This window comes from Rhododendron vialii, chromosome 6a (assembly GCF_030253575.1).
Source record: "Rhododendron vialii isolate Sample 1 chromosome 6a, ASM3025357v1".
Classification (NCBI taxonomy): Eukaryota; Viridiplantae; Streptophyta; class Magnoliopsida; order Ericales; family Ericaceae; genus Rhododendron; species Rhododendron vialii.
This window is the reverse complement of record NC_080562.1, coordinates 33,569,280-33,595,035: the sequence shown is the minus strand read 5'-3', so window position 1 is coordinate 33,595,035 and position 25,756 is coordinate 33,569,280. Positions and strand designations below refer to the sequence as shown.

At 39.2% G+C, this 25,756-nt stretch overlaps 2 protein-coding genes across 7 annotated transcripts; both read right to left on the bottom strand.

The window, feature by feature from the left end:
- Positions 1-5,031: 5,031 nt before the first annotated feature.
- LOC131328650 (glycine-rich cell wall structural protein 1-like) lies at positions 5,032-6,339 on the bottom strand. Its single transcript, XM_058361567.1, has one exon. It carries the CDS (start codon positions 6,337-6,339, stop codon positions 5,032-5,034), a length of 1,308 nt encoding a protein of 435 aa, XP_058217550.1.
- Positions 6,340-17,287: 10,948 nt separating this feature from the next.
- Positions 17,288-18,863, bottom strand: LOC131330674 (glycine-rich cell wall structural protein 1-like). Of its 6 annotated transcripts, none has more exons than XM_058364343.1 (2): positions 17,795-18,863; positions 17,288-17,758 (listed from the first exon to the last, which is right to left on the bottom strand). In XM_058364343.1, exons 1-2 carry the CDS (start codon positions 18,768-18,770, stop codon positions 17,469-17,471), a joined length of 1,266 nt encoding a protein of 421 aa, XP_058220326.1. In that variant the 5' UTR covers positions 18,771-18,863; the 3' UTR covers positions 17,288-17,468. The 6 variants fall into 6 exon arrangements, with proteins under 6 accessions (XP_058220326.1, XP_058220327.1, XP_058220329.1 ...); XM_058364344.1 differs by having other exon boundaries at positions 17,288-17,752; XM_058364346.1 differs by having other exon boundaries at positions 17,288-17,740; positions 17,807-18,863.
- Positions 18,864-25,756: the final 6,893 nt, after the last annotated feature.

The window sequence follows — 25,756 nt, the reverse complement described above, 5'->3', positions numbered from 1 at the left end:
ATATAAGGTAATGACATGTTTTTGTAAATAGTGTGCAATCCTAGGGCTTAAAATCCTGGGGCTAACTATTCAATAATGGAAAACAACTATACGGAGCCTATTGATTGAGGCACGAATGGTGGAGATAAAGGAAAACTTCTTTTTTTATCAAAATGAAGGAAACCTAATTTGATTTTTATGATAAAGATGGGTAAATTATTGGGATTAAATTACAAAGAATACAAACTTCAGTTTCTCATTTCCTTAAAGTACACCATATTGATTTACATAAGTTTCCTATCTTAAGAAAGAAGTTATGTTAGATGGCCTAAGACATGTGATTTTGCATCCTATATTGCAATCAAATTTTAGCACACATGAGTTCGACTTAGTTTATTTATTTTTGGCAGAATGATACAAAAATTATTGAGATTGATTGTGGAGTATTCAACAATGCAAGGGCTAAATAAATTCTTCAGATTGAGATTGAATTGATTTCTTCATATGTTGTCACTCTTAAATTTTCGTGTCACTAAGAAGAGAATCACATGCTACACACTAATGTTTGAGCCATTAGTTAGCAAGTGCCGTAGGCACAGACAATTTCAACCGGAGTGCGTAGTGCCGTAGGCACGGGCAAGCACTAGTTTTCTAATAAATTCCAAAACTGATTGTTCTACTTCCATAATAAATAAAATAACTCAAAAAAATGGAAGGGGAAACGTGTAAGACTTAAAAGGAATGTTGAATGAATGGTCTAGATTTATGCAGAAGGAGGATAAATATTGAGCATTGATTATCTATTGAATTAAAAAACAGCTTTATTTTATTATATGGATTTGGCAAAATGCCATTTGGTGAATTGATCTGATGGGGGAGTAGCACACTTACCATTTTTTACTAAATGACGCACGTTTTTCATTGCCAAAAAATAGAAATGGCAATGATAGCTTTGGTCTTATGGGTGCGGTGCGGGTGCTCTTAGAGATTTAGTGTAATTGAAAACATCTTCATGTTGGATTTATTTCCCATTCCAATTTGACATCTTAAAAAAAAAATTTACATACTCCAACTAATATGACAAACTTACTATCATCGTATAATGTATTTTAACATTTTTATTAATCTTTTATTTTAACAAGATTTGGACATGATAATATTGTGGGTTTCATAAAATAACGTAACCAAAGAAAAACATTTACTATCACATTTTCTCATCCTCATAAGTCGGCCCATCGGATTTCTACCACTTTGGGCTAACTTATAGTAAGAGTTTAAATTCTTTCTACTTAAATTAAGGTGGAAAACCCCACGATTTTCGTCACCAATTGTGAGCTACACCATGCATTCATTGTAGTAGTAATTAATATGATTCGTTCATCTTGTAAGGTCCCGCACAACAGTATATCCATGTAAAAAACTAGTTTGATTGATCAGACAATAATAAATACATCAAAAATTGAATTTTTATTTATAGAATAGACGATCATGAACAATTTAATTTTAAACTTATTGACCGTCTATTTTATAAACTGTTGCTCTCATACAGTCATTAACTTAATATGTTACGTGCCGAATTTCAAAAACTGTTGCTCTATTTGATGACTTTTACCACAAGCAATAGAGAGAAAATTGTGAAAAAGTATAGATGCAATCTAAGGACCTGTTTGATAAAACTGAAAACTGAAATTGAATGCTGAAAAATTAAGTACTAAAAGTTGAATGTTGAATTTTTTAAGCTGAAAAGCTGTTTGATAAATATATTAAGTACTGAATTAAAAAAATGATAAATTAATTTTAGTTTCGATTCTCTCTTAATTTACTAATGGTTACAATGTACTTATAATAATTGTGGAATGGTGGTGGTTTGTTGGTGGTGGCGGCTGCGGCGGTGGTGGTGTTGGAGTGCTGACGATAGTAGTGTAATGGTGGTGGAGTGGTCACTACAAGAAAAAGTATGTTTAGTGACAAAAAAAGTGGCGACAAAATTTAATTTCATCGCTAAATGAGTATATTTGGCGACAAAAAAATAAATTCGTCACTGTTTTGATAACTTCCTTGACGAAATTATTTTGTCACCAATTATAACTATTTAGCGACGAAAAAGATATTTTTGTCACCAAAGGCTCTTATTTGGCGACGAAATAAAATTTTCGTCGCCAATGAGTAAAAAAGGAGACGAAATTATTTTTTGTCGCCAAAGATAACTATTCAGTGACGGAAAAAATATTTTGTCGCCAAATGAACCAATTTGGCGACGAAAAATATTTCGTCTTCTTTTTACGTTTTCAGTGACGAAAAATTTATCCTTTGGTGACGAAATTTATGAATTACGCTTTGTCACCAAATATATTTCGGGCATAACTCTTTGCTCAGAACTCCGATTGAGATAATTTAAATTGGGTTTGAACAATAACATAAAGAGCAACGACTTTCATGTTTATTAAAATTCCTAATTTCAATGTTTAATAGTTCAAAATGCCGTTCAAAATATATTTTAGTGTTCAATGTATGTGTTATATATTAGATATTTCAAACATATGCTGAAAAGTTTGTGTGGTGTAGTTGGTTAAAGCTTGCGTGCAAAACTTAGGAGACTCGGGTTTGAAATCCCGCAGGAGCAAGAAAGTGAGATTTATTTCACATATAAGAATGTCTTTTGCGACGAAAATTTTTGTCACCGATGGGTCACCTTTGACGAGCCAAAGAAAATAATTTGTGACGAAATTTTTTGTCATAAAAAAAGCACAATAGGTGATGAAGAAAATTTCGCCACCAAGTCATTTTTCCGTGACGAAATTTTTCGTCACCAAAAGGCATTATAGGTGACGAAAAATAAATTTCCTCGACAACCTTTAGTCGACAAATTTTTTTTCATCACCTATATTATTTTTGACGAAAAACATACAATTTGCGACGATTTTCATTCGTCACTCAATGCAATTTTTCTTGTAGTGGGTGATGGTGATGTAAATGTGGCAGTGACTGGTGGTGGTGGCGGCGGTGGAATGATGGTGACAGTGAGTGTTGTCGGTGGAATAATAGTTGTGCAATGGTGGCATTGTGGTAGTGGCGGCGACGACGGTGTGGTAGTGGTGGTGGCAGTATGATAATGGTGGTGGTGGTGATAGAGTGATAGGGGAGTGGTGGTGGTGGTGGAGTGGTGGTGGAAGTGATGGTGGTGGTGGAGTGGGGGTGAGAGTGATGGTGGAGTGGTGGTGAGAGTGATGGTGGTGGTGGTGGCGGCGGCGAAGTGGTGGTGGTGATGGTGGCGAAGTGGTGGTGGTAGTGGTGGTGGAGTGGTTGTAGGAGTGGTGGTGGTGGTGGTATGGTAATTAAATACAAGTACACAAGAATTCAGCCATAATTAAGTAGCTCAAAGATACTTAATTTTTTTCAACTTTTTAGCCTACATTTTAAGTAGCACTTAATTTATTAAGCAATGTATAATGTCGTTATCAAACCTATTGAATCACTTATTACTTAATTGATTCAGTTTTAAGTGCTGAATTTAGGTTATCAAACAAGCCCTAAGTCACGGGAAATTCTATAATACACACCCCTTAAAAAGATGTACTATATGTACCTATTTTGTGGTTCATTCATAACATATTTTATAGTGTTTCATAACTTTTGTTCTAGAATTCATAATTTTTCAGCAGTACGATTCGTAACATTTTCATTATGATTCAAAATATTTTGGTGTATCTCGTAACCTTTATACGATTCGTAACTTTTTAGCAATACGATTCGTAACATTTTCTCTATAATTCATAAGATTTTGGAAGGTGCATATGATACACACCCAAATTAGGGGTGTGTATTGTAGTCTTTCCCCTAAGTCACATAATTTGCGTGAGCGAGGGTGTGAAAGTGTCTTCAAAAATATCCCAAGCCGCTAAAATTCACGAGAGTAAAAATCGAAAGCTTGCATGACAGAGCGATGATTAAGAGCAAGAGCGAAGAACATTCTCGAAAATTATGTAACGAAAGTTACAATAATATGACTTTTGGCAACTTTTTCGTTGTTACCTGGCCTCCTTCTATGCGTTTTGATGGTAAAAAGTTTTCGCAAGTCCCATTGAGAAACTAAACTAGCTACAAGAATTGAAGAAGGAAAAAATCTAAAAAAAGTTATTGAAGATTTCTGAAGAGTCCTTTGAACACAGCTCTTCTATGAACTTGACCCACAAAATTAGTAATTTTTTTTTTTGAACAGACACAAAATTAGTAATTAATCTTCCATATCTAACGTACTCACGGAAAACTTTTCAATGATCTAGGCAGATCTAGGCAAGTACGGAGTAATTTAGACTGATGAAGTTACTCAGTGAAAAACCTTTTCCTCCGTAAGCTATTAATTGTAACTAGTACTCCTGTATTTTGTTATAAAATCAAAAATCATTATTGAAAAAGGCTCTCTCACATTATTAACAAACATTTTTAAAAATTTATTTTGCCCCTACATTTTGCTTGGGAGTTGTCAAAGAAAGACTTAATTATCACATCATTTTGTAGGTCAAAGGCTGGGAAATTAAGATCGATGAAAATGGATTAGTTTTTTTTTATAACCAGATGACTGGACCACATTGCGCGCACCTCGATCAATTTCGGGAGTTTTAAAGGTAACGACCGAACATAATTCTCAGTAGCTCCAATGTTTAGAATTGTAAACCTCTATAGAATTCGAACACGTGACCTTATGGTCCACCACTTATTACTTTCTTTGCCAACCCATTCAGGTTTGAATTAGCTCCACACAAACATAAAAGGAAGCCATTTCAGATGAGGATAATAGATGGAGTAAATACTTAGCAACCAGTAAAAACTTTTTCAAATGATCAACATTAATAAGATGAAAATATTAATATAGTGTGGCATTGACAACTTATTAATTCACAGTTTGAAGTGACACAACAACTCAAATTCTCTCTCTCTCTTTATCAGGGGAAAAAAAACACTCTTTGGCTGAGATTAAAGCTCAACGTACAAACTCATGCAAACATTTTATAAGGTGTGCAACTGGAGGGGACCCAAGCATGGGTTTACCGTTTACCGTCCACCACCACCACCAACACCGGTGCCAGATCCAACTCCAGCACCAGTACCACCACCAGCACCTCCTCCAACTCCAATACCAACGCCCACACCGATTCCGATTCCGATTCCTCCACCACCACCAATTCCATGACCACCGCCCAAACCTCCACCGCCACCTCGGCCGCCTCCCAAACCTCCACCAGCTCCTCCTCCTAGACCGCTGCCTCCACCAACTCCTCCGCCTTGCCCTGCTCCACCACCTACTCCACCACCAGCTCCGAATCCTCCACCTTGGCCTCCGCCTCCACCACCACCTCCTCCACCACCGCCACCACCCAAACCTCCTCCTGCACCACCTACACCTCCCCCGGCTCCGAAACCACCACCATGACCTGAACCGCCCCCGACGCCACCGCCACCTCCACTACCGCCACCTCCACCACCACCGACTCCCACTCCTCCCGCACCACCGCCTACACCGCCCCCCGCTCCAAACCCACCACCTTGACCAGAACCACCTCCAAGACCGCCGCCGCCTCCGCTACCACCTCCTCCACCACCACCGACGCCCACTCCTCCTGTGCCACCACCTACACCACCCCCCGCTCCAAACCCACCACCTTTACCAGAACCACCCCCAAGACCGCCACCGCCTCCACTACCTCCACCTCCACCACCACCGACACCCACTCCTCCCGCACCACCACCTACACCTCCACCGGCTCCAAACCCACCACCATGACCCGAGCCACCTCCAAGACCCCCACCACCTCCACTACCTCCGCCTCCACCCCCACCAACACCTACACCTCCTCCTGCACCACCACCTACTCCTCCGCCAGCACCAAACCCACCGCCTTGACCTGAACCACCTCCAACACCGCCGCCACCACCACCTCCTAAGCCACCGCCCCCACCAACACCTCCTCCAGGACCCCCACCAACGCCGCCACCAGCTCCACCCGAACCACCTCCAAGACCTCCACCACCTCCACCCCCAAGCCCTCCTCCACCACCCACACCACCTCCGGGTCCTCCACCAAAACCTCCTCCAGGTCTTCCACCGCCACCAGGTCCTCCACCAAAACCTCCTCCAGGTCCTCCACCACCGCCCCTACCACCACCATAACGGCCACCGCCCTCGCGTCCACCCCAACCGCCACGACCACCGCCCTCACGTCCGCCCCACCCACCACCGCAACCCCTTCGACCAAACCGGCCGCAATCATCACCATAGCCAAGAGCGAGGGCACTCAAATGCAGAACAATGCTGAAGAAAAGAAGAGAAACACAAGCCCATTTTTGAGAAACACTACCCATAATTGCTAGATAATGCTTCTCTCACAGTAAGTACTAGTACTTCACTTGCCTTGTTGTCTTTCTGGAATGAAAAGAGAACTCCTTATATAGTATAGGCCACGGCCCATCTGCTATGCTCTGAACTGGTCCACTGGGGGAGTCATTAATTTGGGCAATTTGCATGGTTATGTGACGCGTTGAGGCCGTTGGGGGAATGGTTGTTTTGAGAGGGAGCATTGAATGAGTTGTTTTAGAGTTGAGATCGAGGGAGAGAGAGTGAACAATCCATTGAGTGCGAGTGATGTTAGTCAACCCACCGAGTCACCGACACTTCATCATTTAGTAGATCGACATGGAATGGATATGGCATATGGGTTGAAATATTTTCAACGTTGTGATGTATTTTTTGATTGTCAAAGAAGATGACAGATGTCCCGGTCAATTTGGACGTACCTCAACGAATTTCGAGGCCGTAAAATTAACGACCTGACAAACCTTCGGTTGTCTCAATATCGCCTATCAAAAGAAATAAAAAAACCTCTGGCTGTCCTAATGTATGTTTGACTTTTATGGAATTCAAACTTGTGAACTCATGGGGGAAGTCTTTTAATTGTTTTCTCATACTTAGTTGGCCAAATCTCATTGGTTAACTATATAGTACATTGATAGTTAATTTAGACATCTCATAAATTTCTATTTGTACTAAACATTTATTGTAATGAGTTATTAGTATGTGATTATACGTATCAAAATATAAAGTCTCCTTGTCCCGTGGTTGACCATGCAATCCGAGTGAATTGATATCTCTCCTCAACTAACTTAATAATTCATGTCTGGGACAACTTAATAATAATAGATGTAAGTCCCACTTCGTATTTAATTTCTAGCCAAATTGAGAATGAGGTTGATTGGAAGCCAGATTTTTTTTTTTTTTTTTTAATTGGATCCAGATCTCCCAAGACTAATACCATAAACTAGGCCCAACTTTAGGCCAATTGGGGGATGGTGCTTTCTCTCTCGTTGTGTTGAAGTGATACTTAGAAAGAGTTTGGATTAAATTGTTGAAGTTAAATTTTTTTTCTATATATATCCTGAATTATTGTTAAATTGGGGTTAATTTCTTGAGTTTCGCCATTCATCTAGATGTCCCAAGACGTATAAAATTCACGTATAAAATTCGGACAAAAAAGCAGAAAAAGAAGTTCACAACATACAAAATAAGTCACTTTTTATATAAATAAGTTGGGAAAATTTCTTTTATATTCCTTCGACTTTGACTAAGAATTTATTTTGGTCATTCACCTTTCGATTTCGACATAAAAATACTTTGACTTTCTAATTTTTTTCAATGTCATCCTTTTGAAGGAATCCGTTTTCTTTTTGGACGGAAAAAACGACGTGCCCAGCACGTGACTCCTTATGAGGGGCATTATTGCCCTTTCCCCTCCTCCCTCTCCCCTCCCCTTCCTTACCTTAGGTCCATTGGAGGGAACATTTGCCGAAAAAATGGCCCCCCTTTAAATTATAAGTCATTTTGTCTTATTTTTTTTGTTTTTATTCATTTTTTTCCGCATTAGTTAATTTTGTGTGAAACTTTTGTGACTTATTGATTCGTCTCGACGAGAGAAATCGGAAAAGTAAAAAATTTGGATCGAAACTCTTATTGACTTATTTTTGTCTTTATTCAAAAAATTATGAGTTTCGATCCAAATTTTTTACTTTTTCGATTTCTCTCGTCAAGACGAATCAATAAGTCACAAAATTTTAACACAAAATTAACAAATGAATTTTTTTTTGAATAAGGACAATAAAATACAAAGTCATTTAACTTTTTAATCCAAACCGAACTCCTTCTCCCAAAATCTTGGTCAGCTTTTCGCCCAAAAAAAAAAATATAGTTTCAACAAATTGTTTCAACACAGTTTCAACAAAACTTCTATACATTGGCCAAACCAAAAAATAGTTTCACGTTTTTGTCAAAATAAAAAACAAAAAAAAAAACAGTCTACACATTGGCCTACTTGCATATATATACCTCTGGTTCAACACAGTTTCAACAAAAAAAGCAATTTCAACACATAATATTCAATGCATATACCTGCTTCCCATTGTCTCACAAATCACAGGGGGACCATTTTATATATAGGGGAACCATTTTTGGTAGCAAATGTTCCCTCCAATGGACCTAGGGTAAGGGAGGGGAGAGGGAGGAGGGGAAAGGGCAATAATGCCCCTCAAAATGAGTCACGTGTTGGGCACGTCATTTTTTTCATCCAAAAAGAAAACGGATTCCTTCTAAAGGATGATATTGAAAAAAATTGGAAAGTCGAAGTATTTTTTATGTCGAAATTGAAAGGTGAATGACCAAAATAAATTTTTTATCAAAGTCGAAAGGATATAAAAGAATTTTTCCAAATAAGTTTATTATTGTTGACAACTAGTGCTACCATACTAAATTCATGGATCAACCACTGATTACAAATTTAAGCCCTAATTAGGGCTAACACGATCTTCATTGTTGGCATTGAACATATACAGAAGTAGTTTAAGAGAGTGTCGATTTATTTGTTGTTGAGATTGTTCTTACCGCGCATTCTTCTTCTGCACCACTTTTTAAATAACTTTGTCCTTATTTAATTCATGTGGAAAATCAGGGACACAATTAGAAGAAAAAGAATAATTTTTTTTATTATTGCTGAATGGAGCTTTTCTTTAAAAGTGGAAATGTATATGGCACCAACTACCAATTAATTGCTGCTCATCTTTCACGTAGAGATTGAACTCTAGGAATCAAAATCCACGGCTTATAATGCATTCACTCTAGTACTGGCACTCGAGTATACAATTGTTGTGCTTTTATTTATTTTTACGTAAAATCGCCAAAAAAAGAGAGATGAAAAAGATGTTATAGATCGACGGTTTTATTGTTTCATTTTACCCTGGATGATTTACAACCTAAACAGCTCGTTAAGGGCCAATTAAACTATTGCTTATTTGCCTAATGCCTCATATTAGCGCTCATATTTCATAAATATTAGTGTTTGTGCGCAAGACCAACTTTTAATTAGAGTTTGTGTTTGGATTATAAATTTGTGAAGCCAATTTAATTAGTCCCTAAACTAAACTTGTTTGTGGAGTTCCTGTAAAGACCCGGTATTTTTAATAAATAATTATTATTATTATCAAAACAAAAATACTATTTTTGTTAATTTATTTAATGCGAAAAATTATTTATGTCGTTACACCAAAATTTTATTCCATAATCGATTGTGCGCGCAAGTGCCCGATGAATTAATTCTTTATTGTGTGTGTGTACACTGGATCATTTTACCCAAACCTTAATCCAACTAAATCCTAAACTAGAATCCTAACCAAACTATTACTAAACCCATACTCAACCCTCACCATCACCTCACATCTCCTTTTTCCCCAAAATCAGCCGAACCTCCACCCTCTCCTCTGCCATTTGCAGCAACCCATTTATTTTCCCTACACTGCATACTCTTTTTTTTCCCTGCAAAAGTAAACCCCATTTCCTTTCCCATTTATTTTTGGCAGAGAACAAGAGAGAGAGAGAATACATCACCTTATATACAACCTTATCTCCTCCACCACCCTCTCGGCCTCCCATCCTCACCGCCCGACACCTTCTCCTTCCACCACCTCCGGCACCACCGGCCCATCCCAGTCACGAAACCCACCTTTTAATCAAATCCTTTCGAGCTCTGAATCAGCCCCATTCTGGCTCCGAAACACAGCTTCGTTTTCTCTCCGAATGGGCCCGAAAAGTCTGCTCGTTCCGGCCCCGGTACTAGCTGCAAAACAGTCCGGAAAACAGCCACAAAAACAGCCGAGTTCCGCCGCCGCCGAAATCCCTCCGAAAATCGTATCACCGGACGAGAGGTAGTTCGGGACTCACCTCCCTAAGTATATATTGTGTTTCTATTATGATTTTTAGCGTTACGGTATGATATTAATCGAATCCGACGTTGCCGGTCGAAGTCCGGCGGAAGCCCACTGATTTCCGTTGAAAACAGTACTGGAATTTGAAATAGAAAATAGAATAATTACAGTTTAACCCCTCGTGATTTAAGAGCTTATAAATCTAACTCTTAAATGGTAAAAGTTAATATTAAGCCCCGAAGTTAATTAGTTTCATTCCGATGCCGCCGGTCGAACCGGCCGAAACCCACTGTTTTTCCAGAAAATGGTAGCCACTGGATTTGAAAATTTCTTAGAATATTTGCTGTTTAGTCCCTCAAATAGATTAGCTCATAAATCTAACCCTTGAGTATTAAAGGCTAAGATTATAAGTCCCGAGGTGATTAAGAGTAAATCGTAGACTTTAGTTTCAAAAAAAGAAAAGAGAAAATAAAAGGAATAACTTAATTTGTTTTAATCGCATAATTAGTGTTGTCGCACGATTAAATAGTTTTTGCATGTTGGTATGTTTAGTTGGATTATTGAATTGCATGATTAGATTTAACGTATGATAAATTATTCGCGTGTTTAGCCTCATCGCATGATTTGTTTTTATTGCGAATTTAATTGTTGTTATAGACCATGAGCATGTTTCGAAAAATGTTGAACTGTGTGAAATGCTGTTATACTGATAGATTGGACAAATAGGATCCTGGGATGGTTGCGATGTGCGGATTTATCATCTTAGACATTGAAATATGGTTAAAAGGAAAAATTGAATAAAGTGAGAGACTGTGATTGGGATTCCGGACAAGGAATCCGGGGATTTGAATTGTTGAAGGTTGATTGGTGGTGATCTGTTGAAAATATGGATTTACGAACCCTAGGTACGGCATGGTGGTGGTCGGCTCTCGGATGTTGGGACGGGACATAAGGGTGGCATTGTGCTTGCGTCACAACCCGGGCTAGACGGCGCTTGAGCGTTGCCGGTGAAGTTCAACCCGGGCTAGACGGCGCTTGAGCGTTGCCGGTGAAGTTTTATCCAAACTTATGGTTGCGGATGGGATACCCGGGTATATAACTTAGGTATCTTTCATTCGGATCTGGAAAAGGGGAGTCGGACCACACCAGTGTTTGTGCCAGAGGTTATGGGTAGGAACGGATCTGTGGATAAGATCTGAGATTTCACTTAGGTTAAAGAATAGTGATGAAATAATAGATTTGTTATCTTCTGATGTTATTTTTATTGCATTCCTATTATATATCTCGTTGCTTGTAAGTTATGGGTTCGGGTGGGTTTTGGCTACTGAGCGTCATCGCTCACGGTACTATGTTGTCCTGGTAACTCAAATGCCAGGTACCGAAGATGGGACAGAAGTGTCGTACGATTCGATCGAGTTAAATCCTACTGAGGAAGAAGCTGAAAACCTTGGTTTCCGTGCGCATAGTCGCTCTGATTAATTTAAGTCTACTTTATTTTGGAAGCTTCTAAGTGTATTTGGATATTGTAATATTTTGATTTATTCGAAACGGTTGTAAAATAATGACATCTGCTTTTGAAATGGTGACGCAGTAAATCTATGAATTTCTTTTGTGGAAATAATCTTTTCATTATTATTTTTAATGTCTCCGAATATTCGGGGCGTTACAAATGGTATCAGAGCTCTAGGTTCAAACCCTCGGCCTTGGGTAGATTGGGTAGAACATTTTCCAATAGTGTTGTCCGGGGTAGTTATATGCTTAATCTACCTATTGTCTTAGCTACTATACGATATTTTATTTTATTATAAGAGTAGCATATGAATATGTTTTGTCGCCCGAAGCAACTCATCAAAGTACTGAAGTCGACAACTCCAAGAAAGAGATAGAAGAACTCGCCTTATTGTATATGTAAGCCAATCAACACGGTCAAAAAGTTCTCGTTCGAAAACGATGTGGTAGGCCTTGACAATCGTGGGAGAAGCGATCGAGGTCGTCGAAGAGGCTACCTATGAAATTAAGTACCTGTTGAAAGATGATTTTTCCTTCCTCTTCTAGGCTGCGATCAAAGATAAGTTGGAAAGGATAGGGTCGTTGTGTGAACGTACCATGAGAAAACTTAAGTCTTGCATGTTTGACTAGCAGTAAGGGCAAACTGTAGTAAGCATGCATTTCTGGCCCATGTGGCACTCTATGCATAGATACTTTCAATAGTTCTTGTTCATTTTATGTGTGTTTAAAAAAAAAAGGGGGGGGTTTTGTTTAAAAAAAAAGAAAAGGAAAAGAAATTATTTGCATGTCATTGTATAGAAAAAATTCAATTTTTTTTTATTCTTGCAATTTCAAAATCCTTTGCTACGAATCCGTAGTAGAAACCCTTTAACAACTTCGCATGAACACTACTGTCGACGCCGCCCACATTATCAACATGTTAACTCCAATCTCGAGGTCAACGCAACACGAAGTTCAATGAGATATCGAGTAACATGGAGGTTATGCAACTTCTACAAGCGATTGCCAGATCGACTATTTTGACACCCCAACCTCCAGCGTCGTACACCCCTCGAGCAAGTAGATAGATCAACGAATAAAATCATGATGTTGTCAGAGATTCAAAATCATCACCCAGCTATATACTATGCAAACTACATCCAATGAAGGCACCATCATAGTTCAAACAGATCATGAAGAGCTCAAGGTCGTCAATATCTGAGAAAGCAGCAACCATTCTCTTGCAATGAGGTTCTATTTTTTTTTTAAGGGGGATAGACGAGCTATTAACGAATATTCATCTAAGTCACCATTCTCATTCAATCGATTGTATCCTAACTGTCCGCTACCTTCAATCTCTCTTGGCTCTTCTTAAAATCACCTTCATTATGGCTCTTCATTGTTAGAGCTGCAACTTCAACTAAAGCTCAAATCGTTGAACTTCTTGTCTATTCCAAGCACCTAACTCTCGTGACATTTTCTTTTGTGAGTTGGGTATTCCTAAAGATCATATTGTTCCAACCTTTTTTAATTTGATTTGAAGTCAACAAATTACTCAATTATGAGTATAACCTTTCTGATCCATTGAATACTGCATGTTTAGAGCAATTCTCGTTTATTTTGATCAGCGCACTATCAACTATCCACAACTTTCAATTCTTTTGATATCGCAATAAGATATGTGTCCGACCTTTCAAAACTCTAAAATTCCATAACCTAGTTCCGTTTCAATATTGGAGATGTCAAGTCCTTGAACATGTTGTTGTTATACTCCACTTTCCTTGAGCTTTGTATAATGTCTTGAGCTAGTAAGATCCAATCATTGTTCTATTAATGACTTTTTCTATTTTTGGATTCGAAAGTCATCGTTTGCTCTTCACTCGTGTTGATTATTTTTTCCTTTCTTTTAAATAACTAGAGTTAGATGCTTGTTTTGAAACACATTTGGCCAATGTGGTGCAAAATAAATATCTAGTTCAGTTTCATCATTGAACCTTGTAATCCTTTAGCACCTATTGCAGTTGATCTGTATTTCTTAAGAGGACCCGCCTTGTTTGTTCCATAGCAATGCTTGAAAGCCCAAGTACGTGTTTGTTTCACTCGCATAATAAATCTTTAATCAGAACTATTACAATGATGAAACTCTTCTTCCAAATCATTGAGTTTACTTCGTCTAACTTGATCCTTATTCTCATCATGTTCCAACTCCAACTCAAAAACTACTCATACTTCTGACTCTTGGAGGAGGATTTATTGTACTTTTATTTGGTGCTTTAACCTTCGAATATTTGATTCATGCTTAAAAACCTCTTGAAATTTTTTGTAATCTCATCATTTTCTTTTGGAGAAAAGTACCACCCATCTTTTAGGAGACATGGACCAAACTTTCAAGAATTGATCAAGGAAGACGATTGCTGACGACTCAACTTATACAAGAGTTACGCCAACAAGAAAATGAAATCGTAGACTTTCAATGTACTTTTTGTTCAAGTCGCTCCGTGAGATCATCCAATTTGGCAAGAAAGGAAAGTTATCGCCTCACTACATTATTCCGTTCGAGATCTTGAAGCGAATTGAGAGGTAGACTATCGCCTAGCTTTATCGCCGCAGATTGCCAAAGTTCACAATGTCTTCCCCGTTTCTATGCTACGGAAATACATGGCTCATCCCACTCGCGTACTCAATTGAGAGGAAGTCACACTGGACGAGGAAACGATCTATAAAGAGCAATCGGTGAAATTTAGGATAATAGAGAAAAAGTTACCCGAGGACGAACAATCAATTATTCAAGATCCTATAGAGACACCGAGCATTGGAGGAATCAACTGGGGGACAAGAAGACATGATTCATGCCAACTACTGACGATTGCATTCACTACGGAGTATGCTTTAATTTCGAGGACGAAATTATTTTAAGGGGGATAGATTGTAAAGACCCGGTATTTTTAATAAATAATTATTATTATTATCAAAACAAAAATACTATTTTTGTTAATTTATTTAATGCGAAAAATTATTTATGTCGTTACACCAAAATTTTATTCCATAATCGATTGTGCGCGCAAGTGCCCGATGAATTAATTCTTTATTGTGTGTGTGTGTACACTGGATCATTTTACCCAAACCTTAATCCAACTAAATCCTAAACTAGAATCCTAACCAAACTATTACTAAACCCATACTCAACCCTCACCATCACCTCACATCTCCTTTTTCCCCAAAATCAGCCGAACCTCCACCCTCTCCTCTGCCATTTGCAGCAACCCATTTATTTTCCCTACACTGCATACTCTTTTTTTTCCCTGCAAAAGTAAACCCCATTTCCTTTCCCATTTATTTTTGGCAGAGAACAAGAGAGAGAGAGAATACATCACCTTATATACAACCTTATCTCCTCCACCACCCTCTCGGCCTCCCATCCTCACCGCCCGACACCTTCTCCTTCCACCACCTCCGGCACCACCGGCCCATCCCAGTCACGAAACCCACCTTTTAATCAAATCCTTTCGAGCTCTGAATCAGCCCCATTCTGGCTCCGAAACACAGCTTCGTTTTCTCTCCGAATGGGCCCGAAAAGTCTGCTCGTTCCGGCCCCGGTACTAGCTGCAAAACAGTCCGGAAAACAGCCACAAAAACAGCCGAGTTCCGCCGCCGCCGAAATCCCTCCGAAAATCGTATCACCGGACGAGAGGTAGTTCGGGACTCACCTCCCTAAGTATATATTGTGTTTCTATTATGATTTTTAGCGTTACGGTATGATATTAATCGAATCCGACGTTGCCGGTCGAAGTCCGGCGGAAGCCCACTGATTTCCGTTGAAAACAGTACTGGAATTTGAAATAGAAAATAGAATAATTACAGTTTAACCCCTCGTGATTTAAGAGCTTATAAATCTAACTCTTAAATGGTAAAAGTTAATATTAAGCCCCGAAGTTAATTAGTTTCATTCCGATGCCGCCGGTCGAACCGGCCGAAACCCACTGTTTTTCCAGAAAATGGTAGCCACTGGATTTGAAAATTTCTTAGAATATTTGCTGTTTAGTCCCTCAAATAGATTAGCTCATAAATCTAACCCTTGAGTATTAAAGGCTAAGATTATAAGTCCCGAGGTGATTAAGAGTAAATCGTAGACTTTAGTTTCAAAAAAAGAAAAGAGAAAATAAAAGGAATAACTTAATTTGTTTTAATCGCATAATTAGTGTTGTCGCACGATTAAATAGTTTTTGCATGTTGGTATGTTTAGTTGGATTATTGAATTGCATGATTAGATTTAACGTATGATAAATTATTCGCGTGTTTAGCCTCATCGCATGATTTGTTTTTATTGCGAATTTAATTGTTGTTATAGACCATGAGCATGTTTCGAAAAATGTTGAACTGTGTGAAATGCTGTTATACTGATAGATTGGACAAATAGGATCCTGAGATGGTTGCGATGTGCGGATTTATCATCTTAGACATTGAAATATGGTTAAAAGGAAAAATTGAATAAAGTGAGAGACTGTGATTGGGATTCCGGACAAGGAATCCGGGGATTTGAATTGTTGAAGGTTGATTGGTGGTGATCTGTTGAAAATATGGATTTACGAACCCTAGGTACGGCATGGTGGTGGTCGGCTCTCGGATGTTGGGACGAGACATAAGGGTGGCATTGTGCTTGCGTCACAACCCGGGCTAGACGGCGCTTGAGCGTTGCCGGTGAAGTTTTATCCAAACTTATGGTTGCGGATGGGATACCCGGGTATATAACTTAGGTATCTTTCATTCGGATCTGGAAAAGGGGAGTCGGACCACACCAGTGTTTGTGCCAGAGGTTATGGGTAGGAACGGATCTGTGGATAAGATCTGAGATTTCACTTAGGTTAAAGAATAGTGATGAAATAATAGATTTGTTATCTTCTGATGTTATTTTTATTGCATTGATGTTATTTTTATTGCATTCCTATTATATATCTCGTTGCTTGTAAGTTATGGGTTCGGGTGGGTTTTGGCTACTGAGCGTTATCGCTCACGGTACTATGTTGTTCTGGTAACTCAAATGCCAGGTACCGAAGATGGGACAGAAGTGTCGTACGATTCGATCGAGTTAAATCCTACTGAGGAAGAAGCTGAAAACCTTGGTTTCCGTGCGCATAGTCGCTCTGATTAATTTAAGTCTACTTTATTTTGGAAGCTTCTAAGTGTATTTGGATATTGTAATATTTTGATTTATTCGAAACGGTTGTAAAATAATGACATCTGCTTTTGAAATGGTGACGCAGTAAATCTTTGAATTTCTTTTGTGGAAATAATCTTTTCATTATTATTTTTAATGTCTCCGAATATTCGGGGCGTTACAGTTCCCTATCATAAGTCAAACACAGCCTTAACAAAAAGTATTAAGAATGGAAATTAAGTCACAATTCCAAGATTTATAAAAACGTACACTGGAATTTAATTGATTTTGTATGATATTATAATTATTGATGAAATATATATTACCGTGTCCTGACCAGGAGTACTCTCCTTTTGGTTAAGGGTGCGAAAATCAAACACGGTGCACGCATTTCAGATGAACATAAATTATGGAGTACTAGTATGCGGTTAATATTGTTTCTTATTAGTGACAATTAAACCACCCTCAATTGATTAAGGGATGACAATATATCATAGGAGTAATACATTGATTGGCTTTAGCAGCTTAAAGCTCTTTTCACGATTTATAAGCTACACAAAAACAGTCTTTTGCTTAGATAGATTTCAAATATTCATGCAAAACTTCATGCCCCACCGCCAATACCTCCGCCTGCGCCAAACCCACCGCCTTTTCCTGATCCACCACCAACTCCGCCGCCACCTCCTCCTCCAAACCCACCTCCACCTCCAACACCTCCACCAACTCCACTTCCTCCACCTACACCTCCACCAGCGCCAAATCCACCACCATGGCCTGATCCGCCTCCAAGACCGCCGCCACTTCCTCCTCCTCCTCCGCCACCTCCACCTGCACCTCCTCCAATACCACCACCTACACCACCTCCAGCTCCAAATCCTCCACCTTTGCCTGACCCTCCTCCGACACCGCTGCCTCCCCCACCACCAACACCTCCTCCAACACCACCACCTGACCCTCCTCCTACACCACTGCCTCCCCCGCCACCAAGGCCGCCACCTCCACCCACACCTCCTCCAGCACCACCGCCAACACCACCCCCAGCTCCAACGCCACCACCCTTACCTGACCCTCCTCCAACACCGCCACCGCCCCCACCTCCAATGCCGCCACCCCCACCAACACCTCCTCCAGCACCTCCACCGACACCGCCCCCAGCTCCAACGCCGCCACCCTTACCTGACCCTCCTCCAACACCACCGCCGCTCCCACCTCCAATGCCACCACCCCCACCAACACCTCCTCCAGCACCTCCACCGACACCGCCCCCAGCTCCAACGCCGCCACCCTTACCTGACCCTCCTCCAACACCGCCGCCTCCCCCACCTCCAATGCCACCACCCCCACCAACACCTCCTCCAGCACCTCCGCCGACACCGCCCCCAGCTCCAACGCCGCCACCCTTACCTGACCCTCCTCCAACACCGCCGCCTCCCCCACCTCCAATGCCACCACCCCCACCAACACCTCCTCCAGCACCTCCTCCTACACCGCCTCCAGCTCCAACGCCACCACCCTTACCTGACCCTCCTCCAACACCGCCGCCTCCCCCACCTCCAATGCCACCACCCCCACCAACACCTCCTCCAGCACCTCCACCGACACCGCCTCCAGCTCCAACACCACCACCCTTACCTGACCCTCCTCCAACACCGCCGCCTCCCCCACCTCCAAAGCCACCACCTCCTCCAGCACCCCCGCCACCTTTTCCTGACCCACCTCCAAGCCCACCCCCACTACCACCACCACCACCGAAGCCACCACCGCCTCGTCCTCCCCAGCCATGATTGCCGCCGCCGCAGCCCCTCCGACCTCCAAAACCACAATCTCCGAGAGAGAAAGCACTCAAATTTAACTCAATGCTCAACAGAAGAAGAAAAACGAAAATCCATCTGCGAGAAGCACCCATTGCGAAATGCTTTCTCAGTTCACTAGTGTACTTGTTCTCTTTGAACCGAAAGAGCTACGTACCCTTATATATATATATTAAGGCAACCCCACCTGCCAAACTATGAACTAATTAGTCCACTGGGTCGCGCCAGTAGTGTGTGTAATTTTGTCCACGGCTAATTATGTCACGCGTTAGAAACCGTTGGGCGAATTGCTGGGGAACATTAATGTTGGATGGATCCAAAGTCAAAAGTTCGCTCCAATTGTACACTTGGTTAATTTTGCCTTCCTGGATTGGGGCCTTAAAGCATAAATGCTGTAATGTACGTACTGAAGGGGTGGGTCAACTAAAACTAGGCTCCACTGGGCGGATCCAGTAATTGTATACAAATGGGTCACCTCTCAATCATAGCCTTGATCAAACAATAGATAGTGAAGAACATTAAGAAAAAATAAACGGAATACTTTCTCCGTCCCAATTTAAATGCTCGCTACCGAAATTAATTCGTGCAATTTTGAACTTAAAAAAAAAACATATTTCTGCATATTATTATTTTTTATTTTCTTACACTAAATTAAAGTATTCAATAAGACTTTAATTTGATGTAATAAAAAAATAATATGTGAAAAAATATATTTTTTGGATTCAAAACTGCAAGGGTTTTTTGTTTTTCAGTCGTTTGAGCATCATCAATAAAAAGAAAAGTTGGAGGAAGCTGCACCTATGGCATAACAGCCAACGTTCTTAAACTGCTTGTACAAGGCGCCAGTCTTGCTATAATTTGGGTAATTATATATATATTACTTATTTTCTCAGTTAAAAAAACATAATTCCAACCATTTCAGGTGGGTCACGTGACCCACCTGTGCTTTACTTAAATCCACCCCTGACAATAATGACAATCAAAACCATTGATTTCGTTAAATTTGTTGATTAAATAATTCACGTAATTTTTTGACTCGATAGGATTTAGAAAGCCCTTTCATCGGCACTTGAATTCAATATTAAAAGGATTTTTTTTGTCTGATTAAGGGTCTAATAATAAGCGATCAACTTTATTCTTGGTACATGTGATCTATTCATATTATGTAAAAGATAGACGGTTCCGATCAGAAAAAAAATGCCTTAGATGGGGCTCGGGTGGTGCATTATTAGACTTTAATGTATTTGGATACATTAAATATTTTTCGATTACGTAGTTGTCGATATCTGATGATATCTAATTTTGGTGACAATGCTGAATATCATATGACTTGATATTCTAACAGTTATGATCGATTATTCTAAAAATATACTCACTAACGACATTTAGTTATGATATGATATTTTGCCGATTACAACTATCGTTAACTAAATATTCTAATTGAATTTTTTTATACGACACGTTGTGGGTATGAAAACGTCAATTTATAGTGTTGTCATAATAAATTTGATTATATTACTGAATTTGTGGTATTTTAGACATATTTTACTTGAGTATAACTATTGTTGTTCATGGTACGACATATTTTAGTCTTATTACGGAATATTTTAATCAATTTTTCTTTGGTACAACACATTGTGGTAAGAAAACGTCAATTTATAGTATTGTCAAAACAATTGTGGTTTGTTATACAATTTGTGGTATTTACATTTTTTTTTTGATACGACACATTGTGGTAAGAAAACACGGAGTAACAATTTTAGGTGTTGTCATAACGATTGTGGTTATTTTATATAATTTGCAGTATTTTAAAAATATTTTTGGCTTGGGTATAACAATTGTTGATTCTGGTACGACATATTTTGATTTTGTTACGGAATATCATATGAGTTAAATAATTTTTGGTACGACTTATTGTGGTAAGATAATGCCAATTTATGGTGTTGTTATAACATTTGTAGGTAGCATTATTTAATTTTTGATATTGTATGCATATATTTGATTAGGGTACAAGAATTATGAAATTTGGTACGAATAATTATAGTTACATGATAACAATATTTTTTAATTATGGGTAACCTGCTAATGACCTGTTCAACAGGTAAATTTTAAAGTATAAGTCGTAACTAGCGCCATAAATATGCATTAGAAAACCAAAAATCGGCATAATGAAAATCACAATTTATCATAATTTAGACATACGGTATACCCTATGTACCATAACTTCTCCCATTATGCTCTTCCCTTCCAATTTACTGCATGTAAAGATCAATACATTAAATAGAAGGCCATGTGGCCCAATACCAGAAACTTCTATATTTTGAAGGAGGACAAGAAGGTAATTTCACGTACCAACTCACTTAGGCAATTGCTTACTAGGGAGAGGCATAATGGATCCTTTAAACAACAAAAACTTCGATGTTATGGGAGCCCTTTCTATCATTTTGACTGGATTGGTAGTTCTTCCATAATTTGCGTGAGCGGGCTCGAATGCGTCTTTCAAACTCATGCCAAACTATTTAAATTCTTGGGGAAAATTTCAAAATAACACCTGAACTTTGCACCAAATGTCACAGAGACACCCGAACTTAAGTTTATTTCAATTAAACACCTGTACTAACAAAATCTACAAATTTAGATACCTGAACTTAAATTTATTTCAATTAAACACCTGTACTAACAAAATTCCCAAATTTAGACCCTCGCCGTTATACTCCGTCCCAAAAATTGCTGACATGGCATCTCCAACCCGTTTAAGTTGCCTCATTGCACATATTTCTAACAAAGGATGATGCACCCAAGCGAAACTCATAGGCAGACTTCAGGTCTAGGGTTGAAGTGAGGGAGATGGTGGAACAATAGGCAGACTTATGGAGAGAGAAATGGAGGGAAATCAATTAGGTTAAGGCCATTTTCCCTCCAACCCATGTTTTTTGGCCAAACCCAGTTCTTCTTTCTGCTCGGCATACTTCTAATGATGGGTTTCGCTTGGTTGCATTGTTCCTTGTTGGAAACATGTGCAATGGGGCAACTTAAACGGGTTGAAGATGCCATATCAACAATTTTTGGGACGGAGTATAACGGCGGGGGTCTAAATTTGAAAATTTTGTTAGTACAAGTGTTTAATTGAAATAAACTTAAATTCAGGTGTCTAAATTTGGAGATTTTGTTAGTACATATGTTTAATTGAAATAAACTTAAGTTCAGGTATCTCTGTGACATTTGGTACAAAGTTCATGTGTCATTTTGAAATTTTCCCAAATTCTTGAGAGTAAGGTTTGAGAGCGCAAGTGCGGTGCGAGGATTGAAAGGGTAGAACATTTTAAAGGAGATTATGTGATTATGGTTCTTCCCTAGTGAAATAGGCTTTGTTTAAGGTTCATTCGTGGAAACTCAAGACCCAGTTGGACAAGGCCCAAGCTTAGCCCTTTATGGGGCCTACACATACTCCTAAGTCCTACCACTAATCATATGTGGTGAGATTTTAGCTTCAGTCATAACATAAGTGCAGTGGAATCCTCTACAAATAGTAGTATGGTGAGATGAGACAATACTTCATGCATGATGGAGGTAACACCGTAACAGGTTACCACTTCCATCTTTCGGGGGGGAAAAAAAAGGCTTTTCAAAAACAGGCTAGCCACAATCGGAGCAAACGAAAAGGAAATGGAGCAAAAAAGAGAGAGGCTGCCTCATCATAGAGTCAACCTTTTTTTTGGCTAAGCCATCATAGAGTCAACCTAAGTTCCATAATGTAATATCTCAGCTGTGGAAAATGACCCAAATGAGAGGTTTTTGAGTCCCTCTCTAGATACAATTTTTTTTCCTCCATTGTATATATCAGAAGAGGTTAGTGGGAGAGTTAGTAGGTTAGTGCACGAGGAGTTTCAGAGACTATCCATAGCTTTAAAGCCCCAAACGCCCCCGACGGAAATAAAAAATCAAATGGACCAGGGTAAAAAATACAAACATAACCATTATATGTTTAACCCTCACTTTTTCTACTAATAAGTAATAACAAATCCTACACTAGCACCAAATTTTCACATTTGGCGGCCAATTTCCCCCCAATCCGTCCTTTTACTTTCACAAACGTACAAAGCCATTCCTATATTATTTGTAAATGTTAATATTTTAAGGGATTTGTTCCTTCCCAAGTTTTCAAGTTCGAAACATCTTAGGTGCTATCAATTTTTTTGGGACTAATCCATATAAAATATTGCCCTAACTTTAATTGGGATCCTCAAGTGGGCGATGAGATTGATCTCCAAAGATTAATCAAAGTGCGCAAAATTTGGCCCGGACACCTGAGTTATAAAAAAAGAAGAGGAGGAAAGTGGCAAAGACACAAGTATTCTTAAGGTTAAATATTCATACCACCCACAAAGATATACATTTTCATTTGTAATCATCTATCAACATAATTAGAGTACTAGAAAAACACACATATTCTAGAACTACTACTCATAATACCCAAAAAAAAAACTTGCACATTTTCATCGATTAATTACTCATTAGACATCAACATACTTAATACCCGCAAATAATACCCACGTTCCGTTGAATAATGTTGTTTTTTCAACATGAATTTTTTTCTCTGACGCGGGAGGTGCCACGTGCCACCCCAGCCCCTTGTTACCTCCGTCCCACCTCAATGATCTATTTCTTGGGTTTGAATCTTACGATAGATTACGAATTCGACGAGAAGAATCGAAAAAATAAAAAAAATTATGACTTTTACACAAGTATTTTTGAAAATATCCAAGAAAAGTCCAAAAGCTGACCTTTTTCAGTTTTCTTGGATATTTTCAAAATACGGATATTTCTATTTTTTCATTTTTCGATTCCTCTTGTCAAAACAAACCAATAATATATAAAAATTTGTTGCAAAATTAACAAAAGCAATAATTTTTTTTTGGAATAAAGACAAATTCCAAAAGTTGTAGTGGTTAGTGGAAAGGGCCCATTTAGGCCCCATTCCATTTAATTTTTAGCACTTTTTTTTTTTTGGAGGCTTTGTCCTTTTTGAAAAAAAAAATCATGTTTGTTGTTAGGTGTTTTCGGTAGTGAATAAGTTGTTGTCTCAAGTTGTTTCCGGTAGTGAATAAGTTGTTGATGGGTTCGTGAGTAAAGTTACTGTAACAAAAAAAGTTCTTATTGAAAACTTTTTCGTTAGTGAGAACGAGATGGTAAATTGCTAAAAAAAAATTGTTAATGAAAATGAGATGGTAAAATGCGTTAAATTTTGTGTATTTTTTTAAGTAAAAACACCCCCCAAGTGGAGAAGAACTCAGCCTTGGTAGAGACCTGGCCTAAGGAAATGGAGTAATTTGTTTGACTAAACCGTGGAAGGTTACAAGGGTAGACTTGTCATATAATAAAAGAGACTTGAATGCCATCAATTATTTTGCTGAAAGGACAGTGCTTTTCAAGCCGGTGGCTTTCTCCCAAGAGAGAGAAACAATAGAGTATTATCCGCACGGAAATTTAAGCTATGCGCATTGAGCGGAGAATAGCGGAACCGTTATTAATATTGAAGCAATTGCTTAATAAATCCATCGCTAACTTACCATAAACGTTTACCGATGTCTTAAGTCTGAACAGCAGGAAAGAATTAAACAGTGAAAGAATAAGAAGGGTCAAACGTAACTGATCACACAAGCAAACCAAGAGATTTCATAGATAACTAAAGGTTATCTGCTTTCTACTACACAAATTGGACAAAAAAAACTTAAATTTTCAACCCAATATCATTATCCCCTTACAGTACCTTTCCTACAAAGTAAAAGTTCCAATAAATTCCACTCCAAATTCTCCTAGTGGGGAAAAAAAAAAAAACCTATGTGAAAATTCCAAAAATGAGAAAAACTTTCTTCTTCAACGTAATTCCAAGCAAGGCAGAGGAAGATGCAGCAAAAGCCACCAACACCCAGTTCCAGGCGACCCGGGTGTTGGTGGAAATAAGAGACTTGTACCCACCACCACCACCGGACCCTGCCAACCCGTGGGTGATCCGAAAGCGGCCCACCTCAAGCGATGTTGTGACCGGAAGGCTAATGTTGTCATACATCGAAACGTTTGAACACATCTTTAGGCACTGGACCCTGGACATGGCAAATTATGTGTTGTTTGGAAACAAGGCTCCCGTGTTCGTGTGGGATTTGACTGAGGAGAACAATCCGTTGAGTTACCGGAACGAAAGTGTGTTTTTTGAGAGAGGGGCTAGTGAGGAATTTTATATTCTTGGGTGGATGGATTTGGTGAGAAACAGAGCTGTCAATGGTGGAGATGAGATTGGGTTGTATTGGGATAGAGGGTCTGCTAGCTTTCATTTCAAGTTGTTTCATAGGCAAGTCCCAAATGTAAGTGGATGAATTTTGCTTGGTTTTCTTAACAAAAATGATTTTCTTTAAGAGAAGTTCTTTGGGAATGGTTGAGACACCATTTCAGATGAGATGCGATTTTCAGAAGAGTGCACGGCTGCTTTGAGAACCGTGTGAACGGAGAATGGGATCAGTCTTTAGTATTACTATGATCCAGTTTTACAACGATATTCTGTCTGTTCTTTGCTTGTGCGAAAGCATAACAAAAGATAAACAGATCGATCGCCTCATTGTATCTTAAAAGTAGATTTGTTGTTATCCAGCGCGCACCTACTCCTAGTCTGTCTTTCAGAAAGCGGCTCCGGCCCTACTGCACCTCAAAAGCTGTTTCTATCAGTTTAGTCATCGACAGACCGACATCAAGTTTCGGATTCCAGAAGTTTTAAGCCAACCAGCATTCTTATGTCAATTTTGTTATCAGTAAAAACTGACAATAGTTTTACCCACAATTGCAATGTGTGGTGGATTGAAAGTCACACTGCGTCGAGTTTGAATCTCTACCGTCGGCTTCACTTCTCGGGTAATTATTCCAGCACCTCGAGTTATTTGTTTTATTTGCTGACCTTCGGAATTTGAATGAGCATGTACTAACTTTTGGTTTAGTTTTCAACTTGTGTCCCTCGTACTGAGAGAACAAATGATCTCATTTGTAGTATAATGTGAGTAACCTCGCTGAATCTGATTACCGATGCTACACC